The sequence below is a fragment of the Crinia signifera genome, chromosome 7 (genome assembly GCF_055691185.1).
Source record: "Crinia signifera chromosome 7, ASM5569118v1, whole genome shotgun sequence".
NCBI lineage: Eukaryota > Metazoa > Chordata > Amphibia > Anura > Myobatrachidae > Crinia > Crinia signifera.
Window position 1 is genome coordinate 158,648,663 of NC_139223.1, and position 17,266 is coordinate 158,665,928.

At 48.6% G+C, this 17,266-nt stretch overlaps 1 protein-coding gene across 5 annotated transcripts in view; it reads left to right on the plus strand.

Annotated features, from left to right (window-relative positions):
• The window catches only part of CDK15 (cyclin dependent kinase 15), a 185,744-nt gene that overhangs the window by 144,533 nt on the left and 23,945 nt on the right, over positions 1-17,266 (plus strand). For 3 of the 5 annotated variants that reach the window (XM_083154091.1, XM_083154090.1, XM_083154089.1), the window contains one exon: positions 10,857-10,905. The exons of 1 other annotated variant lie outside the window; for it this stretch is intronic. In XM_083154091.1, the coding sequence (XP_083010217.1) occupies positions 10,857-10,905 (49 nt within the window). Of the gene's footprint in view, positions 1-1,363; positions 1,475-10,856; positions 10,906-17,266 lie in introns of all 5 variants that reach the window. One more of the 5 variants, XR_014450834.1, reaches the window with a different exon arrangement.

Here is a 17,266-nt window from a genome sequence, read left to right on the forward strand (position 1 = left end):
GCCATCCTCTTTTCTTTCCATATATAACCAACAGGGGGTACGGGACACACCTGAGTTAAAAGCAGCGCTGCACCATATCACTTAAGGGAAGCGCAGTATAACAAACAATACTTCCATAATCAACAGTGATCCTGCCCTACTGGGACTTAAAAATCAATCCATAATGTGTTTATACAAACGAGGTAAAAACCTTAAAGATCATTTGGTTAAAAACAACATTGCTTATTCTTCTACCAATGTGTCAACATTTCTGGGAACTCCAAAACCAGGATGTTTCCGCTGCTGTGGCTGCACCACATTCAGCTACATGGTGGCTGGCGACACATTCTATCACCCTTAAGGGCCCCATACATCAGCAGTTAATTGTGACAATTTTCAGATATGGAGATGATTGCCACAATTAATTTTAGATGTGTGGGCTCCCCCTTTTGGCAATCCCAATCAAAATCGCCAATTGATTGCTTAATCAGATTTTTAAACATGCTTAATAATCTGGTATTATCTGCGGATCTTTTTTTATATGTGTGGGCATTCCCAATTCATCTTCTTCATCTATTTACATTATGAACAGCTGAAATGACAATCGATTGGGCAATTTCCAGATATGAAGATGCAATCTTTAGATGGAAAAATCTGCCGATCACTGAAATAAATCTGTAATGTGTGGGCAAGTCAGATAGATTGTAAAATCCATTTATCTGGCCAAAAAATCCCTGTATCTGGAAATCCATAAATTGTGATTGCTGATGTATGGTGCCCATTACTCTGGAAAAAAGTTTAAAATAAAACATTGGGTCAGTTGTCATTCCAAGTTTGTCATTTACCTCCTGAGTTGTCCCTGCGGCCGACATTATGTCGGCAAAACCGACAGGGCATTCAAGGAGAGAGTATCTAACCATAGATCTAATATCAAAATTGCCCTTGCATCTGGTCATGGAGAACACCCTGTTAGCAAGCACTTTGTAGAGGCCAGACATTCTCTGACCTCTCTCAGATATAGAATAATAGATCATGTACCAACACTTAGCCGTGGTGGGGATAGGTCCTTGGTGTTGCTACAAGCGGAGTGCCGATGGATATATATCCTTGATACATTGGCACCCCGCAGAATAAATGAGAATTTAGGGTTAGCTTGTTTTTTTATAACACAAGGCTTTTATTAAAGCATGGTTTATTTAATTGCTGCTACATGCTATTGTTACATGTTTCCGCCTAAATAGCATTTTTATACAGTGCTCTCATGTTTATTATATTGTTATGCCCTTATATTCTTTTCTAAGTCTTTCTTTTTGTCTGTTTATATGATGCTGTTGTTGTGATTTTTTTTTATTATAACAACTTTATTGCTCTGTTTGTCCTTTAGATCACGTGCCGGAGGTCCCCTCTGTGATCCACTGCGCCACCGGATAGGTGCGACATCATCATCAGATGCTACGGACCGGGACGCCGCGCCTCACGGACAGGTGCTATTTAGGTAAGTGCACATGTACTGTACTTTGTTCTTTTGGCACCTTGATAAAGTGGCGACACAAGCCAAGAAATGTTGGTGAATTGCGCATGGCTGTGTGTTTGGGTTTTTTTGCGAGTGCCGCCATCCCCACTACACGCTAATATATATATATTATACAGGCTCATCAGCAGGTCATCTGGCACTAGGCCTTATTGATAGGAAGGTTCAGAACTAAACACTGAAAAATGCTGTCCAATTCACCAAACTTCATATCTGGAAGCTCCATCTTTCAAATCCTGTGTTTTGCCCCTGATTTTGGAAAGGACATTTCTAATGGGGGCAGGCACAACGGGACTGCAGAAAACTACTGTATGATGTTTCGTATTCCAGGCATTTGACAGAATGGAGTTGCACCTGGAGAAGCAATTAAGGGGAAGGAATAAAGAGGCCTATTAGGATTTTAACACATCCCTTTTCCCGGAGCTTCCCTGGAAATAGTTTATTTGGCGCTAGTCTTGGTTGATTTGCACCAATAATGTGGCTAGAGAAGATTGTGTCATATGCACATGCTTGGATACTCGCTAAAAGTGGTCTGTAAGATTTGGTAGAAATCAAACAACGTAAATGAAGAAAAACAACACATGTATAACCACTGCAACCGAGATCAAATTAAGAGTATATAAATAAAATCCATTCATTAGTTTACTTGCTCTCACAATGGACCAATGTGTGATCCTTTATAGCATAATTTAATTTCAACTGAATCAGGGCTGAGTGCTTCAATAGCACAATGACAGCGTGATTCTCCGCTGTCATTACAACGGCATAACCCATAACTTTGAAGGACCTGAAAATATTGGGGCGTGGCCTAGCGAAAGGGGGCCTATACTCGAAACGCTTCTGCGAGGCCATTCGGCGATGTGGGGCATGAATCTCTCAGCTCTCATGCCTCTCCAAGCTACTTGAGAGACTTTCCTACACTCGCCTCACACACTTTCTTAACCTCTACAACTTATTGGACCCACTTCAGTCAGGCTTTTGTTCCCAACACTCCACTGAGACAGCACTGACTAAAGTGGTGAATGATCTGGTAACTGCTAAGACTAAAGGCCATTTCTCACTACTTATTCTTCTTGATCTTTCTGATGCGTTTGACACTGTTGACCACTCTCTTCTCATACAAACACTACAATCCATAGGTCTTCAGAACAAAGCCCTTTCTTGGTTCTCTTCCTACCTATCTAATCGCTCTTTCAGTGTATGCTTCTCTGATTCTACCTCCTCCTCACTACCTCTGTCCGTTGGAGTACCACAAAGCTCAGTCTTAGGTCCTCTGCTTTTCTCCATCTATACCTCCTCACTTGGGAAACGAATCAACTCTTTTGGATTTCAGTATCATCTGTATGCTGATAATACTCAAATCTATCTTTCCTCCCTGGAATTGTCACCATCAGTATTGCTCCATGTCTCTGAGCGTCTTTCTGCTGTCTCATCTTGGATGTCATCTCGCCACCTCAAACTCAACATTTCCAAAACAGAATTAATTATATTCCCACCAGCCAAGTGCAGTTACCAACCTGATATCTCCATCACTCCAATTAATCCTACGCCACAATCTCGCTGCCTAGGGGTCATCCTCGACTCTGAACGGTCCTTCATTCACATCACATTCAATCTGTCTCTAAATCATGTTACATGCATCTAAAAAACATATACAAAATGTGTCCGTACCTTACACAAGACACTGCAAAACCTCTTATCCATGCACTCATTATATCACACATTGATTATTGCAATGGCCTCCTTACCGGTCTTCCTAAGAAAAGACTCTCACCACTACAATCCATTTTAAATGCTGCTGCTAGGCTGATCTTCCTGGCTGGACGTTCATCGTCTGCTGATCCGCTCTGTCAGTCCCTCCATTGGTTGGAGGGTCAGCTCCGGCGGCTGCGGCGAAGCACAGCCGTTAGCCCCTGGCGCGCTGGAGGCAGGGAGCGACTGCCGCGCTGCCCCGGGCCCCAGGGGAGAAGCAGGAGGGCATGGGAGCGCAGCAGCCCGGATCAGCTCCGCAGGCTGCAGTGAGGCACTGGGGCTAACCCCTGGCGTGCCAGGGGGCAGCGTGCGGTGACTGCACCGCGCTACCCCGGGCACCAGGGAAATAGATGGGGCCACCAGCAGGGTGTGGGTGCGCCGCAGCCCAGGACAGAGGCTGCGGCGGGCGGCATAAATGTTTAACCCATGGCACACTGGGGCTAGGGGGAAGCGGCTGTGCCGCAGGAACCCCAGGCACTGGGGGAAGGACACAGAAAGGATCCAAGGACAGCGCTAACTCAGATTGGAATAATAATTAATATTTATTATATTTAAAAAATATATATGTAAAAAACATACACAAATCACCGGCCGGTAAGTATACAATTAAAACTTAATGACACGTTAGTCAAAATTAGTAATTTTCAGACATACTGCACAAGCTTGTTAATTAGTGGGTTAATCATGTTTAGTAGGCAAGCAAAGGAAATTATAAAGCCTCCTTGAAATTGATCCCAGCTTAGTATAATGATTGGCAGTCCATTATTTTTGATGAGTGAGTAGTTTGGCACATGCAGTTAATAAGCTCTCTAGGGGAAGGAGACTGTGTGCACGCTGCCAGCAGGCTGGGAGCCTGGGGTAGCCAGCTCCCAGCACAAGGGAAGGAGCCCTGCAGCCAGGATGGCTTTCCTGGACTACAGGGTTAAGGGAGCCCAGCGCTGAGCGCTGGTCACAGTGTGAAAACAAGTATCTTGGGTACTTATGTATTATCTGGGCTGCCGATTTTTTGATTGTATGCCTTAACTTAAGGCATACAATCAGATGCGATGCGATATCGCATCGCATCGCATACGACCATATCGCATGCGATGCGATGACCCGATTTTTCCATAGGATTCAATGTTAAAATGGACTGAGTCCATTTTAACATGGAATTCAATGGGAAAAAGGGGTCCTTTTCATACCCCTACTATCCAAGTGGGCATGGAGTTGGATATAAACCTGTGGCGGGCGTAGCGAGCCACCGAGCCCGAAGCGTGGCGAGCGAACGGTACTCTGTGTCCCCTCGCGGGGCTCGGTGGCTCGCTACGCTCGCCACAGGTTTATATCCAACTCCATGCCCACTTGGATAGTAGGGGTATGAAAAGGACCCCTTTTCCCATTGAATTCCATGTTAAAATGGACTCAGTCCATTTTAACATTGAATCCTATGGAAAAATCGGGTGCATCGCATCGCATGCGATATGGTCGGATGCGATGCGATGGACCCGATTTCAAAATCGGCAGCCCAGTTAGTACATAAGTACCGTATCTTGTAAGTTATATGTGCAGGCACTGAGCTGGGACTACATGTCCCATGCTGCAGTGTTGCCGGGGAATGAAGCCTGGTTTTACACAGGCTTTAAACAATGTATAAAGTGTACAATGTATTTAAATGTATTGTGAATGTAAAATGCACTTACTGTACTGTTGGGTCCATGGGGAATCCAGTGTCCGGTGTGGGCTGCTGGGTTCCCCCTCCAACTGTAACCCAAAAACGGAATGCTTTCCCAGACAGCCTCCAGGCTTGGAGCTGCAGGGATGGTAGCAGGGGACCTCAGCTTTCCAACAAGCTAAGTGGTTCCTTGGAGCTCCATGGGGCTCTCCGTCGGCAGGCAAGAGACCTGGGCAGGGGATCAGGGCTGCCCATCTCTGGAGCTCACGTCTGGGCCAGAGATGTTCAGCTAGTCCCCTGGCTAGATACCGGAAGTATGTTTGGGAGGAAAACCTTCCCCCTGGCCAGATAGACCGGCACCTGGGTGGTACCTGGTCCCCCCAGGTGGGCTGTGGCTCAGAGGAGTAACTACTCCCCTCTGTCCATAGGAGTCAATGCTGACCGTGCATGTGCCCAGTGCATGCACGTCTCATGCACTTAAGTTGATTGGCTGAAGGCCACAGGGTGGGCTTACCCCCTGTGGTAATGTGTATTGGAGTAGCCTGTGAGCCCTGGAAGTTGTACAATCTACCTGATCTGAATGCTGTAACATTAACTGTATGCTGTGCCTCCTAGAGAGATCTAGGAGAGGGCTCTTTTAAGAGCTTCTACTTTGAGCAAATAAACCATCTATTGCCCAAGACGATTGCTTTCATCTTGCGACCAACAGAATTACTGCAATAATTCCGTTCTCTGGCTGTTCTGGGTATAGCACCCAGCGTCTCCAAGTTTCCGCTCTGCCAGCTACCGAAGTAGAGGTCGGGTCCATGATCAGGGGTGAACCAATCGACGCCTGCAGGTAGTACTTAGGTGCCAGCGTTTGAGTCAGTATCCGTGGTTCCAGACACCAGGTAGGAGGAGTACGGTGGTGGCAGCGATGTCCCCGCCCACTGCTTCAGCGGAATGTCAAAGAACGACCTGGAGATCGTGTGTCGGGAAAAGGGTGTGGATATCCCTTTCCAAGCAACTGCAAACGTAATGAGGATGGCGCTCATGCGCTTGGAGGAGTCGTATTGGGAGGAGGTGCAACACGCTGATGATGACCGTGTCCAAGAGGACAGCCACACAGAGGACCTTCACCTGGACCCAGTGAGACTCACAAGCCCCGCCCCCTCTAGCAGCAGCCACGTTTCCCCATCATAGCAGGGCCAGGATCCGTGCATCCCAGGGTGGCCGGGACGGATAGCCTAGCGGATCGGCTAGCGGAACAAGGGGAAAGGGCAACGAAACAAGAAAGCATACTCATCATTCGGATGTGGTGCAATGAGCGGGCACCACAGGCCGTGGTACCCCGAGGGCCATTGTCAGCTGCTACCCCCTGAGCGGGACGGATTCAGTTTGGCAAGTTTGCCGACAGCGATGGGGACATTGATGGACATTTGCAAGTTTGCAAGTTTTTGAGAGGACTTGTAAACTCCATGATTTGCCCAAACAGGAGTGGGTAAGACACCTTGTGCCCACCCTGCATGGAGATGCATATCGAGGAGTGTGCCCAGGAAGTGAAGGAGTGGGTGCTAGATCGGGAGCCACTCAGCGTAAAGATGGCTGCAAAGCTAGCGGACAAATATATGACAATTCGGTCACAGGGGCTGAAACGCCCAAGTAGCAGCCCACTACAAAGGACTGTACCACCAGGGAGACACCCCTCTTCAGCTCATCACCCCGCAAAGCAAGCACCTTCCAACCCGGGTGGCCAGCAATCGCCCCCGCAGCGTCCCTACAAGTAATCAGGGATCATCGGAGCCCCGACTGGTCAAGAAGTGCTACAGCTGTGGAAAAATCTGAGGATGAACTGTCCCACACTACCGGCACCCCAGCTTTGCGCTACAAATCCGAGTGCTGGAGCCTGGCTTGCTTGCTTAACCCATGGAGATGAGCCCACAGAGACTCTACCCCCTCCAGTCAGTCTGATGGAGTGTGGTGGGAAGCAGGCAGACTCTGCTGATAGAGTCACCTGCATGGCCAAACGGCCTCTACGGAATATGTGGCGGCACCTGCAGGCGGTCCAAGTGGGGCCCCTGCAGAGAGAAAGGCTGAGAGACTATGGGGCCTCAATCACTGTGGTGAGCCCCAGACTGATTGATCCTGCTGCAACAGATGTAGTCCTGGGGAATGATCTTGGTGGTGGAATCGTTACCACGTTTGCTAACGCCATCGCCTGGAGTCAAGCTGCCAGACTACAGTCGTTACCATCAACGCCAGCACAGCCCAGCCCAGAGGAACAGACCACCGTGGCCACACAAATACCAGCACAGCATCAACCAGCCCAGAGTCAAAGACCACAGCGGCTAGATCAGCGCATCTCCACAGCATGCCTTTTGCCTCTGGTGTGCCTACATCCCCTAGCAACGCAGAGGATGTGTGTGCCAGCTTGTTGTATCCTGTGAGGGTGCCCAACGATGCTCCTGTTCCTAGTGTTTTGCCAACTCAAGCGGTGAGTATGAGTGACCACACTGACCTGTCCATGACTGACCCCAACCAGAATGACCCTAGACATCCCAACCTAGAGAGTGTCCCCCTTTAGGAGAAAGTGAGGGGCACTGGCCGGGGGTTAGGGAGGCTCCACTCTCTGACTCATCCCTGACCGGCATATGGTGCCAAGCTCGCAGCGGCCTTGATGGGGTAAGGGTAGGGAGTGTGCCTGGGCAGGAAGGGTTCAGGCCCAGGATAGTCAGGAAGGTAGAAGGGGATACACCAGACAGGGTGGGTTCCCCAAGATGTAGGTCCTTTGAGGAGAACAGGAGGTCAGGTCTGACAGTTAGTGCAAATGGGTGCCTGGGAGAAGTGACAGAGGTGCAGTGCCTGGAGGATAGTGTGGGAGGAGACAGGGGTAGGCCCAGACCAGTGAAGGAAGGGGCGACCAGAGGCTGTCCCCGGCCTACAACTCCCAGGCCGGTACCGACCATAGAAACAGTAAGGCCCTACAGACCAGATGTCCCTGACTCTAGTTTGGAAGTGACGTCCCTTACCGTAGTGGCTAGGAGTAGTCTTCCCAATCACATACTATCACACAATGCCCGCCCATCACATAATACCTGTCCATCACACAATAACCCCCTACCACATACCATCACACATTACCCACCTATCACATACAATCACACAATGCCCGCCCATCATATAATACCTGTCCATCACACATTACCCACCTATCACATACAATCACACAATGCCCGCCCATCATATAATACCTGTCCATCACACATTACCCACCTATCCCATACCATCACACAATGCCCACCCATCATATAATACCTGTCCATCACACATTACCCACCTATCACATACAATCACACAATGCCCGCCCATCATATAATACCTGTCCATCACACATTACCCGCCTATCACATACCATCACACAATGCCCGCCCATCACACAATAATCACCTATCACATACCATCACACAATGCCCGCCCATCACATGATAGCTGCCCATCACACAATAACCCCCTATCACACAATGCCCACACATCACATAATACCTGTCCATCACACATTACCCACCTATCACATACCACCACTCAATGCCCGCCCATCACATGATAGCTGTCCACCACACATTACCCGCCTATCAAACAATGCCCGCCCTTCATATAATACCTGCCCATCACACATTACCCACCTATCACACAATAATCACCTATCACATACCATCACACAATGCCCGCCCATCACATGATAGCTGCCCATCACACAATAACCCCCTATCACACAATGCCCACACATCACATAATACCTGTCCATCACACATTACCCGCCTATCACATACCATCACACAATGCCCGCCCATCACATGATAGCTGCCCATCACACAATGCCCGCCCATCATGTAATACCCGCCAGGGTTACGCACATTACAGCAGTTAATTACAGGTTTTAGTTGCAGCCCAGGAGTCGGCTGCAGTAGGGGGGTAATTGCTGGCACCTGGGAGTTGCCTTTTTTAAATGGTTTCTGTGGACAAGTCCAATGCTCCTGATGGTGGACTAGCTGCTGGCGATAGGCTGGGAGCAGGGGCGTAACTATAGCACCGCAGCCCCCCGCGACCGTGGGGGGGCGCTATGCATGTGCGGGCGCCGGGGGCTGCAGTGCTATAGTTACGTTAGCTGCAATGTGCAGGGGGCAGGGGGGCATTCAGGCGGCTGGGGGGAGGGACGCTGCGGGGGACGGAAGCTGCGGGGGACACAGAGGCGGCAATTACTTACAGCTGAGCCGGGCAGGGGGAGCCGGGAGCTGTCTGTACTGAAGAAAAAAAAAGCCCATACAATGAATGGGCAGCCTGTGATTGGCTGCTGAGCGCTCTCTCAGCCAATTGCTGACTGGCTGAGAGAGCGCTCAGCCAATCACAGGCTGCCGATTCATTGTATGGGCTTTTTTTTTTTCTTCCGTACTGACAGTGACAGCTCCCGGCTCCCCCTGCCCGGCTCAGCTGTAAGTAATTGCCGCCTCTGTGTCTCCCGCAGCGTCCGTCCCCCCAGCCGCCTCGCAGCGTCCCCCCCACCTGCATTGACGGCTACCTGGGGGAGCGGCAGGCGGCGCAGATGGAGACCGGGGGTGCGGCGGGAGAATATAAAGAAATCTTATTCAAAAGACCGGGCGGCCGCTGATTGGCTGAGAGCTCCGGTCTTTTGAATAGGATTTCTTCCTATTCTCCCGCCGCGCCCCCGGTCTCCATCTGCGCCGCCTGCGGTCCTCGCCTGCCGCTCCCCCAGGTACCCACAGATATATCGGATCTGAATATCTAGACTGCGGGGGTTGGTGTGGCGGGCGGAGGGGCGGGTGAGTGGCTGGGCGCCCTCCCTTTAACGGCGGGGGGGCGCCCAAAATGTAGTTACGCCACTGGCTGGGAGTGTGGGCTACGCTAGGGGCCAATGTAGTGTGTAGTGTGACTTTTGTCAGGAGATTGTACCCTGCTTTATGATTTCCATGTGATTGTGCTGACTGCTGTGAAAAAAGAAGTGTCTGTACTTTTACCTCATCTATGTGATACTTGTCATACCGCCGGTCACATAACACCCGCCCGTCACATACCACCCGCCCGTCACATACCACCCGCCCGTCACATACCACCCGCCCGTCACATACCACCCGCCGGTCACATAACACCCGCCGGTCACATAACACCCGCCCATCACATAACACCCGCCCGTCACATAACACCCGCCCGTCACATAACACCCGCCCGTCACATAACACCCGCCGGTCACATAACACCCGCCCATCACATAACACCCGCCCATCACATAACACCCGCCCATCACAAACTGGGGATTATTCTGGTTGGTTTGCAAAAGCAAACTCCTTCTTTAATGGACAAAACCATGCTGCACTCCAGGTGGGGCAGATGTAACAGGTACAGAGAGAGATACATTTTGGTGGGGTCTGTTCAAACTGATATCTATATTGCAGTGTAAATATAAAGCAGCCAGTATGTACCCTGCACAGAAACAAGATAACTCGCCCAAATCTCTCTCTGCACATGTTACGTCTGCCCCTCCTGCAGTGCAGCAGGGTTTTATCCATTAAAGGAGGAGTTTGCGTTTGCAAACCGACCAGAGTCAGTCACCCCCAATACCCACCCATCACGTTCTACCTGCCCATCATATCACACCTGTGCCCCCTTGCGATGCCGAACAGATTATCCAGGATTGTTCTGTTTTGCTCACACCTCAGAATCAGCCCTGATCGTGTTCTGGATAAAGGCTTCTTACTATTTACTACACACTTACCGAGCTGCGTGTATGTAACGTGTGTGCTGTGCTGGGAGATGTGACATTTTCACCAGATATTGATTGTGTTATACTTCTTTATTACCAGGCGCTCAGATACTGTATGTACGTGACAATGGTAACTGGATTGCTTTTTATGTATTTTATTCATTCATTTATTTTATTAAATTTAGAATGGCTGACCTTACGCAAGAAGCGGCCCTTCGGAAATGTCTGGGACAGGTAAGACAAAGCGTTATGGCCTTATTCAGATCTGATCGCAGTACAAATTTGTTTGGAAAATGGGCAAAACAATATGCACTGCAGGTGAGGCAGATGTAACATGTGCAGAGAGAGTTAGATTTGTGTGAGTTATTTTGTTTCTGTGAAGGGTAAATACTGGCTGCTTTATTTTTACACTGCAATTTAGATTTCAGTTTCAGCACACCCCACCCAAATTTAACTCTCCCTGCACATGTTACATCTGCCCCACCTGCAGTGCACATGGTTTTGCCCATTTTCCAAACAAATTTAAAGTTCAATCAGATCTGAACAAGGACCTAAGTACCATAAATAAAACATCGGGATCATAATGGAGGGTATGTATAGACGGGGTAATGGGGTAGGATAATGTATGGAGGATATGTGTGGGACTGTATAGACGGGGTAATGAGGTAGGATAGTGTATGGAGGATATGTGTGGGACTGTATAGACAGGGTAATGGGGTAGGATAGTGTATGGAGGATATGTGTGGGACTGTATAGAGGGGGTAATGGGGTAGGATAGCGTATGGAGGATATGTGAGGGCTGTATAGAGGGGGGGTAGGATAGCGTATGGAGGATATGTGGGGGCTGTATAGAGGGGGGGTAGGATAGCATATGAAGGATATGTGGGACTGTATAGAGGGGGGTAATGAGGTAGGATAGCGTATGAAGGATATGTGGGACTGTATAGAGGGGGTAATGGGGTATGATAGCATGTGAAGGATATGTGGGACTGTATAGAGGGGGTAATGGGGTAGGATAGCATATGAAGGATATGTGAGGACTGTATAGAGGGGGGTAATGGGGTAGGATAGCGTATGGACAGGGCCGGCACCACCACTAGGAAAATCTAGGCATTTGCCTAGGGCACCGACCACTGGAGGGCGGCATTTTGCCCCCCGTGCTGCGGGGGTACCTGTCCTGCATCGCTGTGTATTTCAAGCTGGCGGCGGCAGCGGGGGGTCCCTGCAGTCAATAAGAAATAACGAGCGCTATCCGCCGGGCTATGCGGAAGCGCTTCTGTTGTGAAAACACTGTCCGCACGCTGATTGGCTGAGATTCAGCCAATCAGCGTGCGCCGTGTGGCCAGTGTTTTCACAACTGAAGCGCTTCCGCATAGCCCTCGTTGACTGCAGGGATCCCTCTCTGCCGCCGCCGCCAGCTTTAAATACACAGCACCGCAGGACAGGTACCCCCCCCTCCCCCGGCACCGGGGGGCCCCCAACCTGACTCGCCTGGGGCGCTCCGGTGCCTTGCACCGGCCCTGCGTATGGAGGATATGTGGGACTGTATAGACGGGGGTAATGGGGTAGGATAGCGCATGGAGGATATGTGAGGACTGTATAGAGGGGGTAATGGGGTAGGATAGCGTATGGAGGATATGTGGGGACTGTATAGAGGGGGTAATGGTGTAGGATAGCGTATGGAGGATATGTGAGGACTGTATAGAGGGGGGTAATGGGGTAGGATAGCGTATGGAGGATATGTGAGGACTGTATAGAGGGGTAATGGGGTCGGATATGTGTGGGACTGTATAGAGGGGGGTAATGGGGTAGGATAGCGTATGGAGGATATGAGAGGACTGAATAGAGGAGGTAATGGGGTAGGATAGCGTATGGAGGATATGTGAGGACTGTATAGAGGGGGTAATGGGGTAGGATAGCGTATGGAGGATATGTGGGGACTGTATAGAGGGGGGTAATGGGGTAGGATAGCGTATGGAGGATATGTGAGGACTGTATAGAGGGGGTAATGGGGTAGGATAGCGTATGGAGGATATGTGAGGACTGTATAGAGGGGGGTAATGGGGTAGGATAGCGTATGGAGGATATGTGGGACTGTATAGAGGGGGGTAATGGGGTGGGATAGCGTATGGAGGATATGTGAGGACTGTATAGAGGGGGTAATGGGGTAGGATAGCATATGGAGGATATGTGAGGACTGTATAGAGGGGGTAAAGGGGTAGGATAGCGTATGGAGGATATGTGTGGGACTGTATAGAGTGGGTAATGGGGTAGTATAGCATATGGAGGATATGTGGGACTGTATAGAGGGGGGTAATGGGGTAGAATAGCGTATGGAGGATATGTGTGGGACTGTAGAGGGGGTAATGGGGTAGGATAACGTATGGAGGATATGTGAGGACTGTATAGAAGGGGTAATGGGGTAGGAGAGCGTATGGAGGCTATGTGGGGACTGTATAGAGGGGGTAATGGGGGAGGATAGTGTATGGAGGATATGTGGGGACTGTATAGAGGTGGTAATGGGGTAGGATAGCGTATGGAGGATATGTGAGGACTGTATAGAGGGGGTAATGGGGTAGGATAGCGTATGGAGGACATGTGGGGACTGTATAGAGGGGGTAATGGGGTAGGATAGCGTATGGAGGATATGTGAGGACTGTATAGAGGGGGTAATGGGGTAGGATAGCGTATGGAGGATATGTGGGGACTGTATAGAGGGGGTAATGGGGTAGGATAGCGTATGGAGGATATGTGAGGACTGTATAGAGGGGGGCAATGGGGTAGGATAGCGTATGGAGGATATGTGAGGACTGTATAGAGAGGGTAATGTGGTAGGATAGCGTATGGAGGATATGTGGGGACTGTATAGAGGGGGTAATGGGGTAGGATAGCGTATGGGGGATATGTGGGGACTGTATAGAGGGGGGTAATGGGGTTGGAAAGTGTATAGAGGGGTGTAATGCGGTAGGATAGCGTATGGAGGATATGTGTGACTGTATAGAGTGGGTAATGGGGTAGTATAGCGTATGGAGGATATGTGGGACTGTATAGAGGGGGGTAATGGGGTAGGATAGCGTATGGAGGATATGTGAGGACTGTATAGAGGGTGTAATGGGGTAGGATAACGTATGGAGGATATGTGAGGACTGTATAGAAGGGGTAATGGGGTAGGATAGCATATGGAGGCTATGTGGGGACTGTATAGAGGGAGTAATGGGGTAGGATAGTGTATGGAGGATATGTGGGGACTGTATAGAGGGGGTAATGGGGTAGGATAGTGTATGGAGGATATGTGGGGACTGTATAGAGGGGGTAATGGGGTAGGATAGCGTATGGAGGATATGTGAGGACTGTATAGAGAGGTTAATGGGGTAGGATAGCGTATGGAGGCTATGTGGGGACTGTATAGAGGGGGTAATGGGGTAGGATAGCATATGGAGGATATGTGAGGACTGTATAGAGGGGGGTAATGCTGTAGGATAGCGTATGGAGGATATGTGTGGACTGTATAGAGGGGGTAATAGGGTAGGATAGCGTATGGAGGCTATGTGGGGACTGTATAGAGGGGGTAATGGGGTAGGATAGCGTATGGAGGATATGTGAGGACTGTATAGAGGGGGGTAATGGTGTAGGATAGCGTATGGACTATATGTTAGGACTGTATAGAGGGGGTAATAGGGTAGGATAGCGTATGGAGGCTATGTGGGGACTGTATAGAGGGGGTAATGGGGTAGGATAGCTTATGGAGGATATGTGAGGACTGTATAGAGGGGGTAATGGGGTAGGATAGCGTATGGAGGATATGTGAGGACTGTATAGAGGGGGTAATGGGGTAGGATAGCATATGGAGGCTATGTGGGGACTGTATAGAGGGGGTAATGGGGTAGGATAGCGTATGGTGGATATGTGAGGAGTGTATAGAGGGGGTAATGGGGTAGGATAGCGTATGGAGGATATGTGAGGAGTGTATAGAGGGGGTAATGGGGTAGGATAGCGTATGGAGGATATGTGAGGACTGTATAGAGGGGGTAATGGGGTAGGATAGCGTATGGAGGATATGTGGGGACTGTATAGATGGGGTAATGAGGTAGGAGAGAGCCTGTATCTGTTTCTGCCGTATACAACTTAGTAAAATATGCTTTAGAAAACAGATTATTAAAAACTGGGGGTGACATTTTATAGGATGAGAGATTCAGAAAGTGAGAGATTTAGTGAGAAAACCCCTGTTTTTTGTAAAGCAACAATCATTTACACTTCAAAATCAAACTGATCTTGCAGTGTAAATGATTGCCACAGATTTCTGAATCTCTCATCCTATTAAATCTCACCCTGGTATGGGTATTCCCTGGGATACATTGGTGCATTTCACTAGCCTGGGTGATTTACAGCGCAGATCATCTTCCTCCCATCACATTTATAAATAGCAGAATATGTTTTTTGGTGTTAGAAGTAACAAGAGGACACATTCCTGTTATCACATTTGGTTTCTTCTTTCTCGACCCGTCACCTGACACAACACAGAACAGGGTGAGGGTACCTGCAACAGCACAATATGGGAGGCCGTGCCTGGAACAGATGTCAGGGAAGGAGGGAGATATCTCAGTAAGCCCCAAGTGGGACTGTCACAGGCAACAAGACCTAACACATGTGGTGTCACTGGAAAGTGACGCTGACTCTCTATTCGCTGAATTCATTATCAGCTTAGTGTCAGGGACTATTGCAGAGCAAAAGCACAGACACAACGTCAGTCATGCCTTATAGAGACATGGCTCTAATCCTAATCATTTATATTTCAGCATTCCCTGCGTGCAGCACTCTTGCCTACTTTTGAAAATGATTTGCAGGGAGATTTTAGCTGCTAGTAGAATGCACCACAAGGCTGAGAGGGCGTGGTGTGCTCCGCCCAGGGGCGCATCTAACGCCACCTATTACTGATTGCCAGGAAGGGTTGTCCTGCAGTGGCAGAAGAAAACTCTGGAACACTCTGGGCCAGATGTTGCTGCCTGTAACACTTCCTTACACTGTCTTACACCCCCCCCCCCCCCCCCCCATATTACAGCTAGCACACGCACCACTATATTACATTACACCCCCACCATATTACTGCAAGTACACACACCACTATATTACATTACACCCCCACCATATTACTGCAAGTACACACACCACTATATTACATTACACCACCACCATATTACTGCAAGTACACACACCACTATATTACATTACACCCCCCCATATTACTGCAAGTACACACACCACTATATTACATTACACCCCCCCATATTACTGCAAGTACACACACCACTATATTACATTACACCCCTGCCATATTACTGCAAGTACACACACCACTATATTACATTGCACCCCCCATATTTCTGCAAGTACACACACCACTATATTACATTACACCCCCCCATATTACTGCAAGTACACACACCACTATATTACATTACACCCCCCCATATTACTGCAAGTACACACACCACTATATTACATTACACCCCCCCATATTACTGCAAGTACACACACCACTATATTACATTACACCCCTGCCATATTACTGCAAGTACACACACCACTATATTACATTACACCCCCCCATATTTCTGCAAGTACACACACCACTATATTACATTACACCCCCCATATTACTGCAAGTACACAAACCACTATATTACATTACAAACCCATATATTACTGCCAGTACACACACCACTATATTACATTACACCCCCACCATATTACTGCAAGTACACAAACCACTATATTACATTACACCCCCCATATTACTGCAGGTACACACACCACTATATTACATTACACCCCCACCATATTACTGCAAGTACACGCACCACTATATTACATTACACACCCACCATATTACAGCCAGTACACGCACCATTATATTACATTACACACCCACCATATTACTGCAAGTACATGCACCACTATATTACATTACACCCCCACCATATTACTGCAAGTACACGCACCACTATATTACATTACACCCCCCATATTACTGCAAGTACACAAACCACTATATTACATTACACCCCACCATAATACTGCCAGTACACGCACCACTATATTACATTACACCTCCACCATATTACTGCAAGTACACGCACCATTATATTACATTACACCCCCACCATATTACTGCAAGTACACGCACCACTATATTACATTACACCCCCACCATATTACTGCCAGTACACGCACCACTATATTACATTACACACCCATATATTACTGCAAGTATATGCACCATTATATTACATTACGCCCCCACCATATTACTGCAAGTACACGCACCACTATATTACATTACGCCCCCACCATATTTGTGCAAGTACACGCACCATTATATTACATTACGCCCCCACCATATTTGTGCAAGTACACGCACCATTATATTACATTACAAACCCATATATTACTGCAAGTACACACACCACTATATTACATTACACACCCCTATATTACTGCAAGTACACAACCACTATATTACATTACACCCCCATATATTACTGCAAGTACACACACCACTATATTACATTACACCCCTCACCATATTACTGCAAGT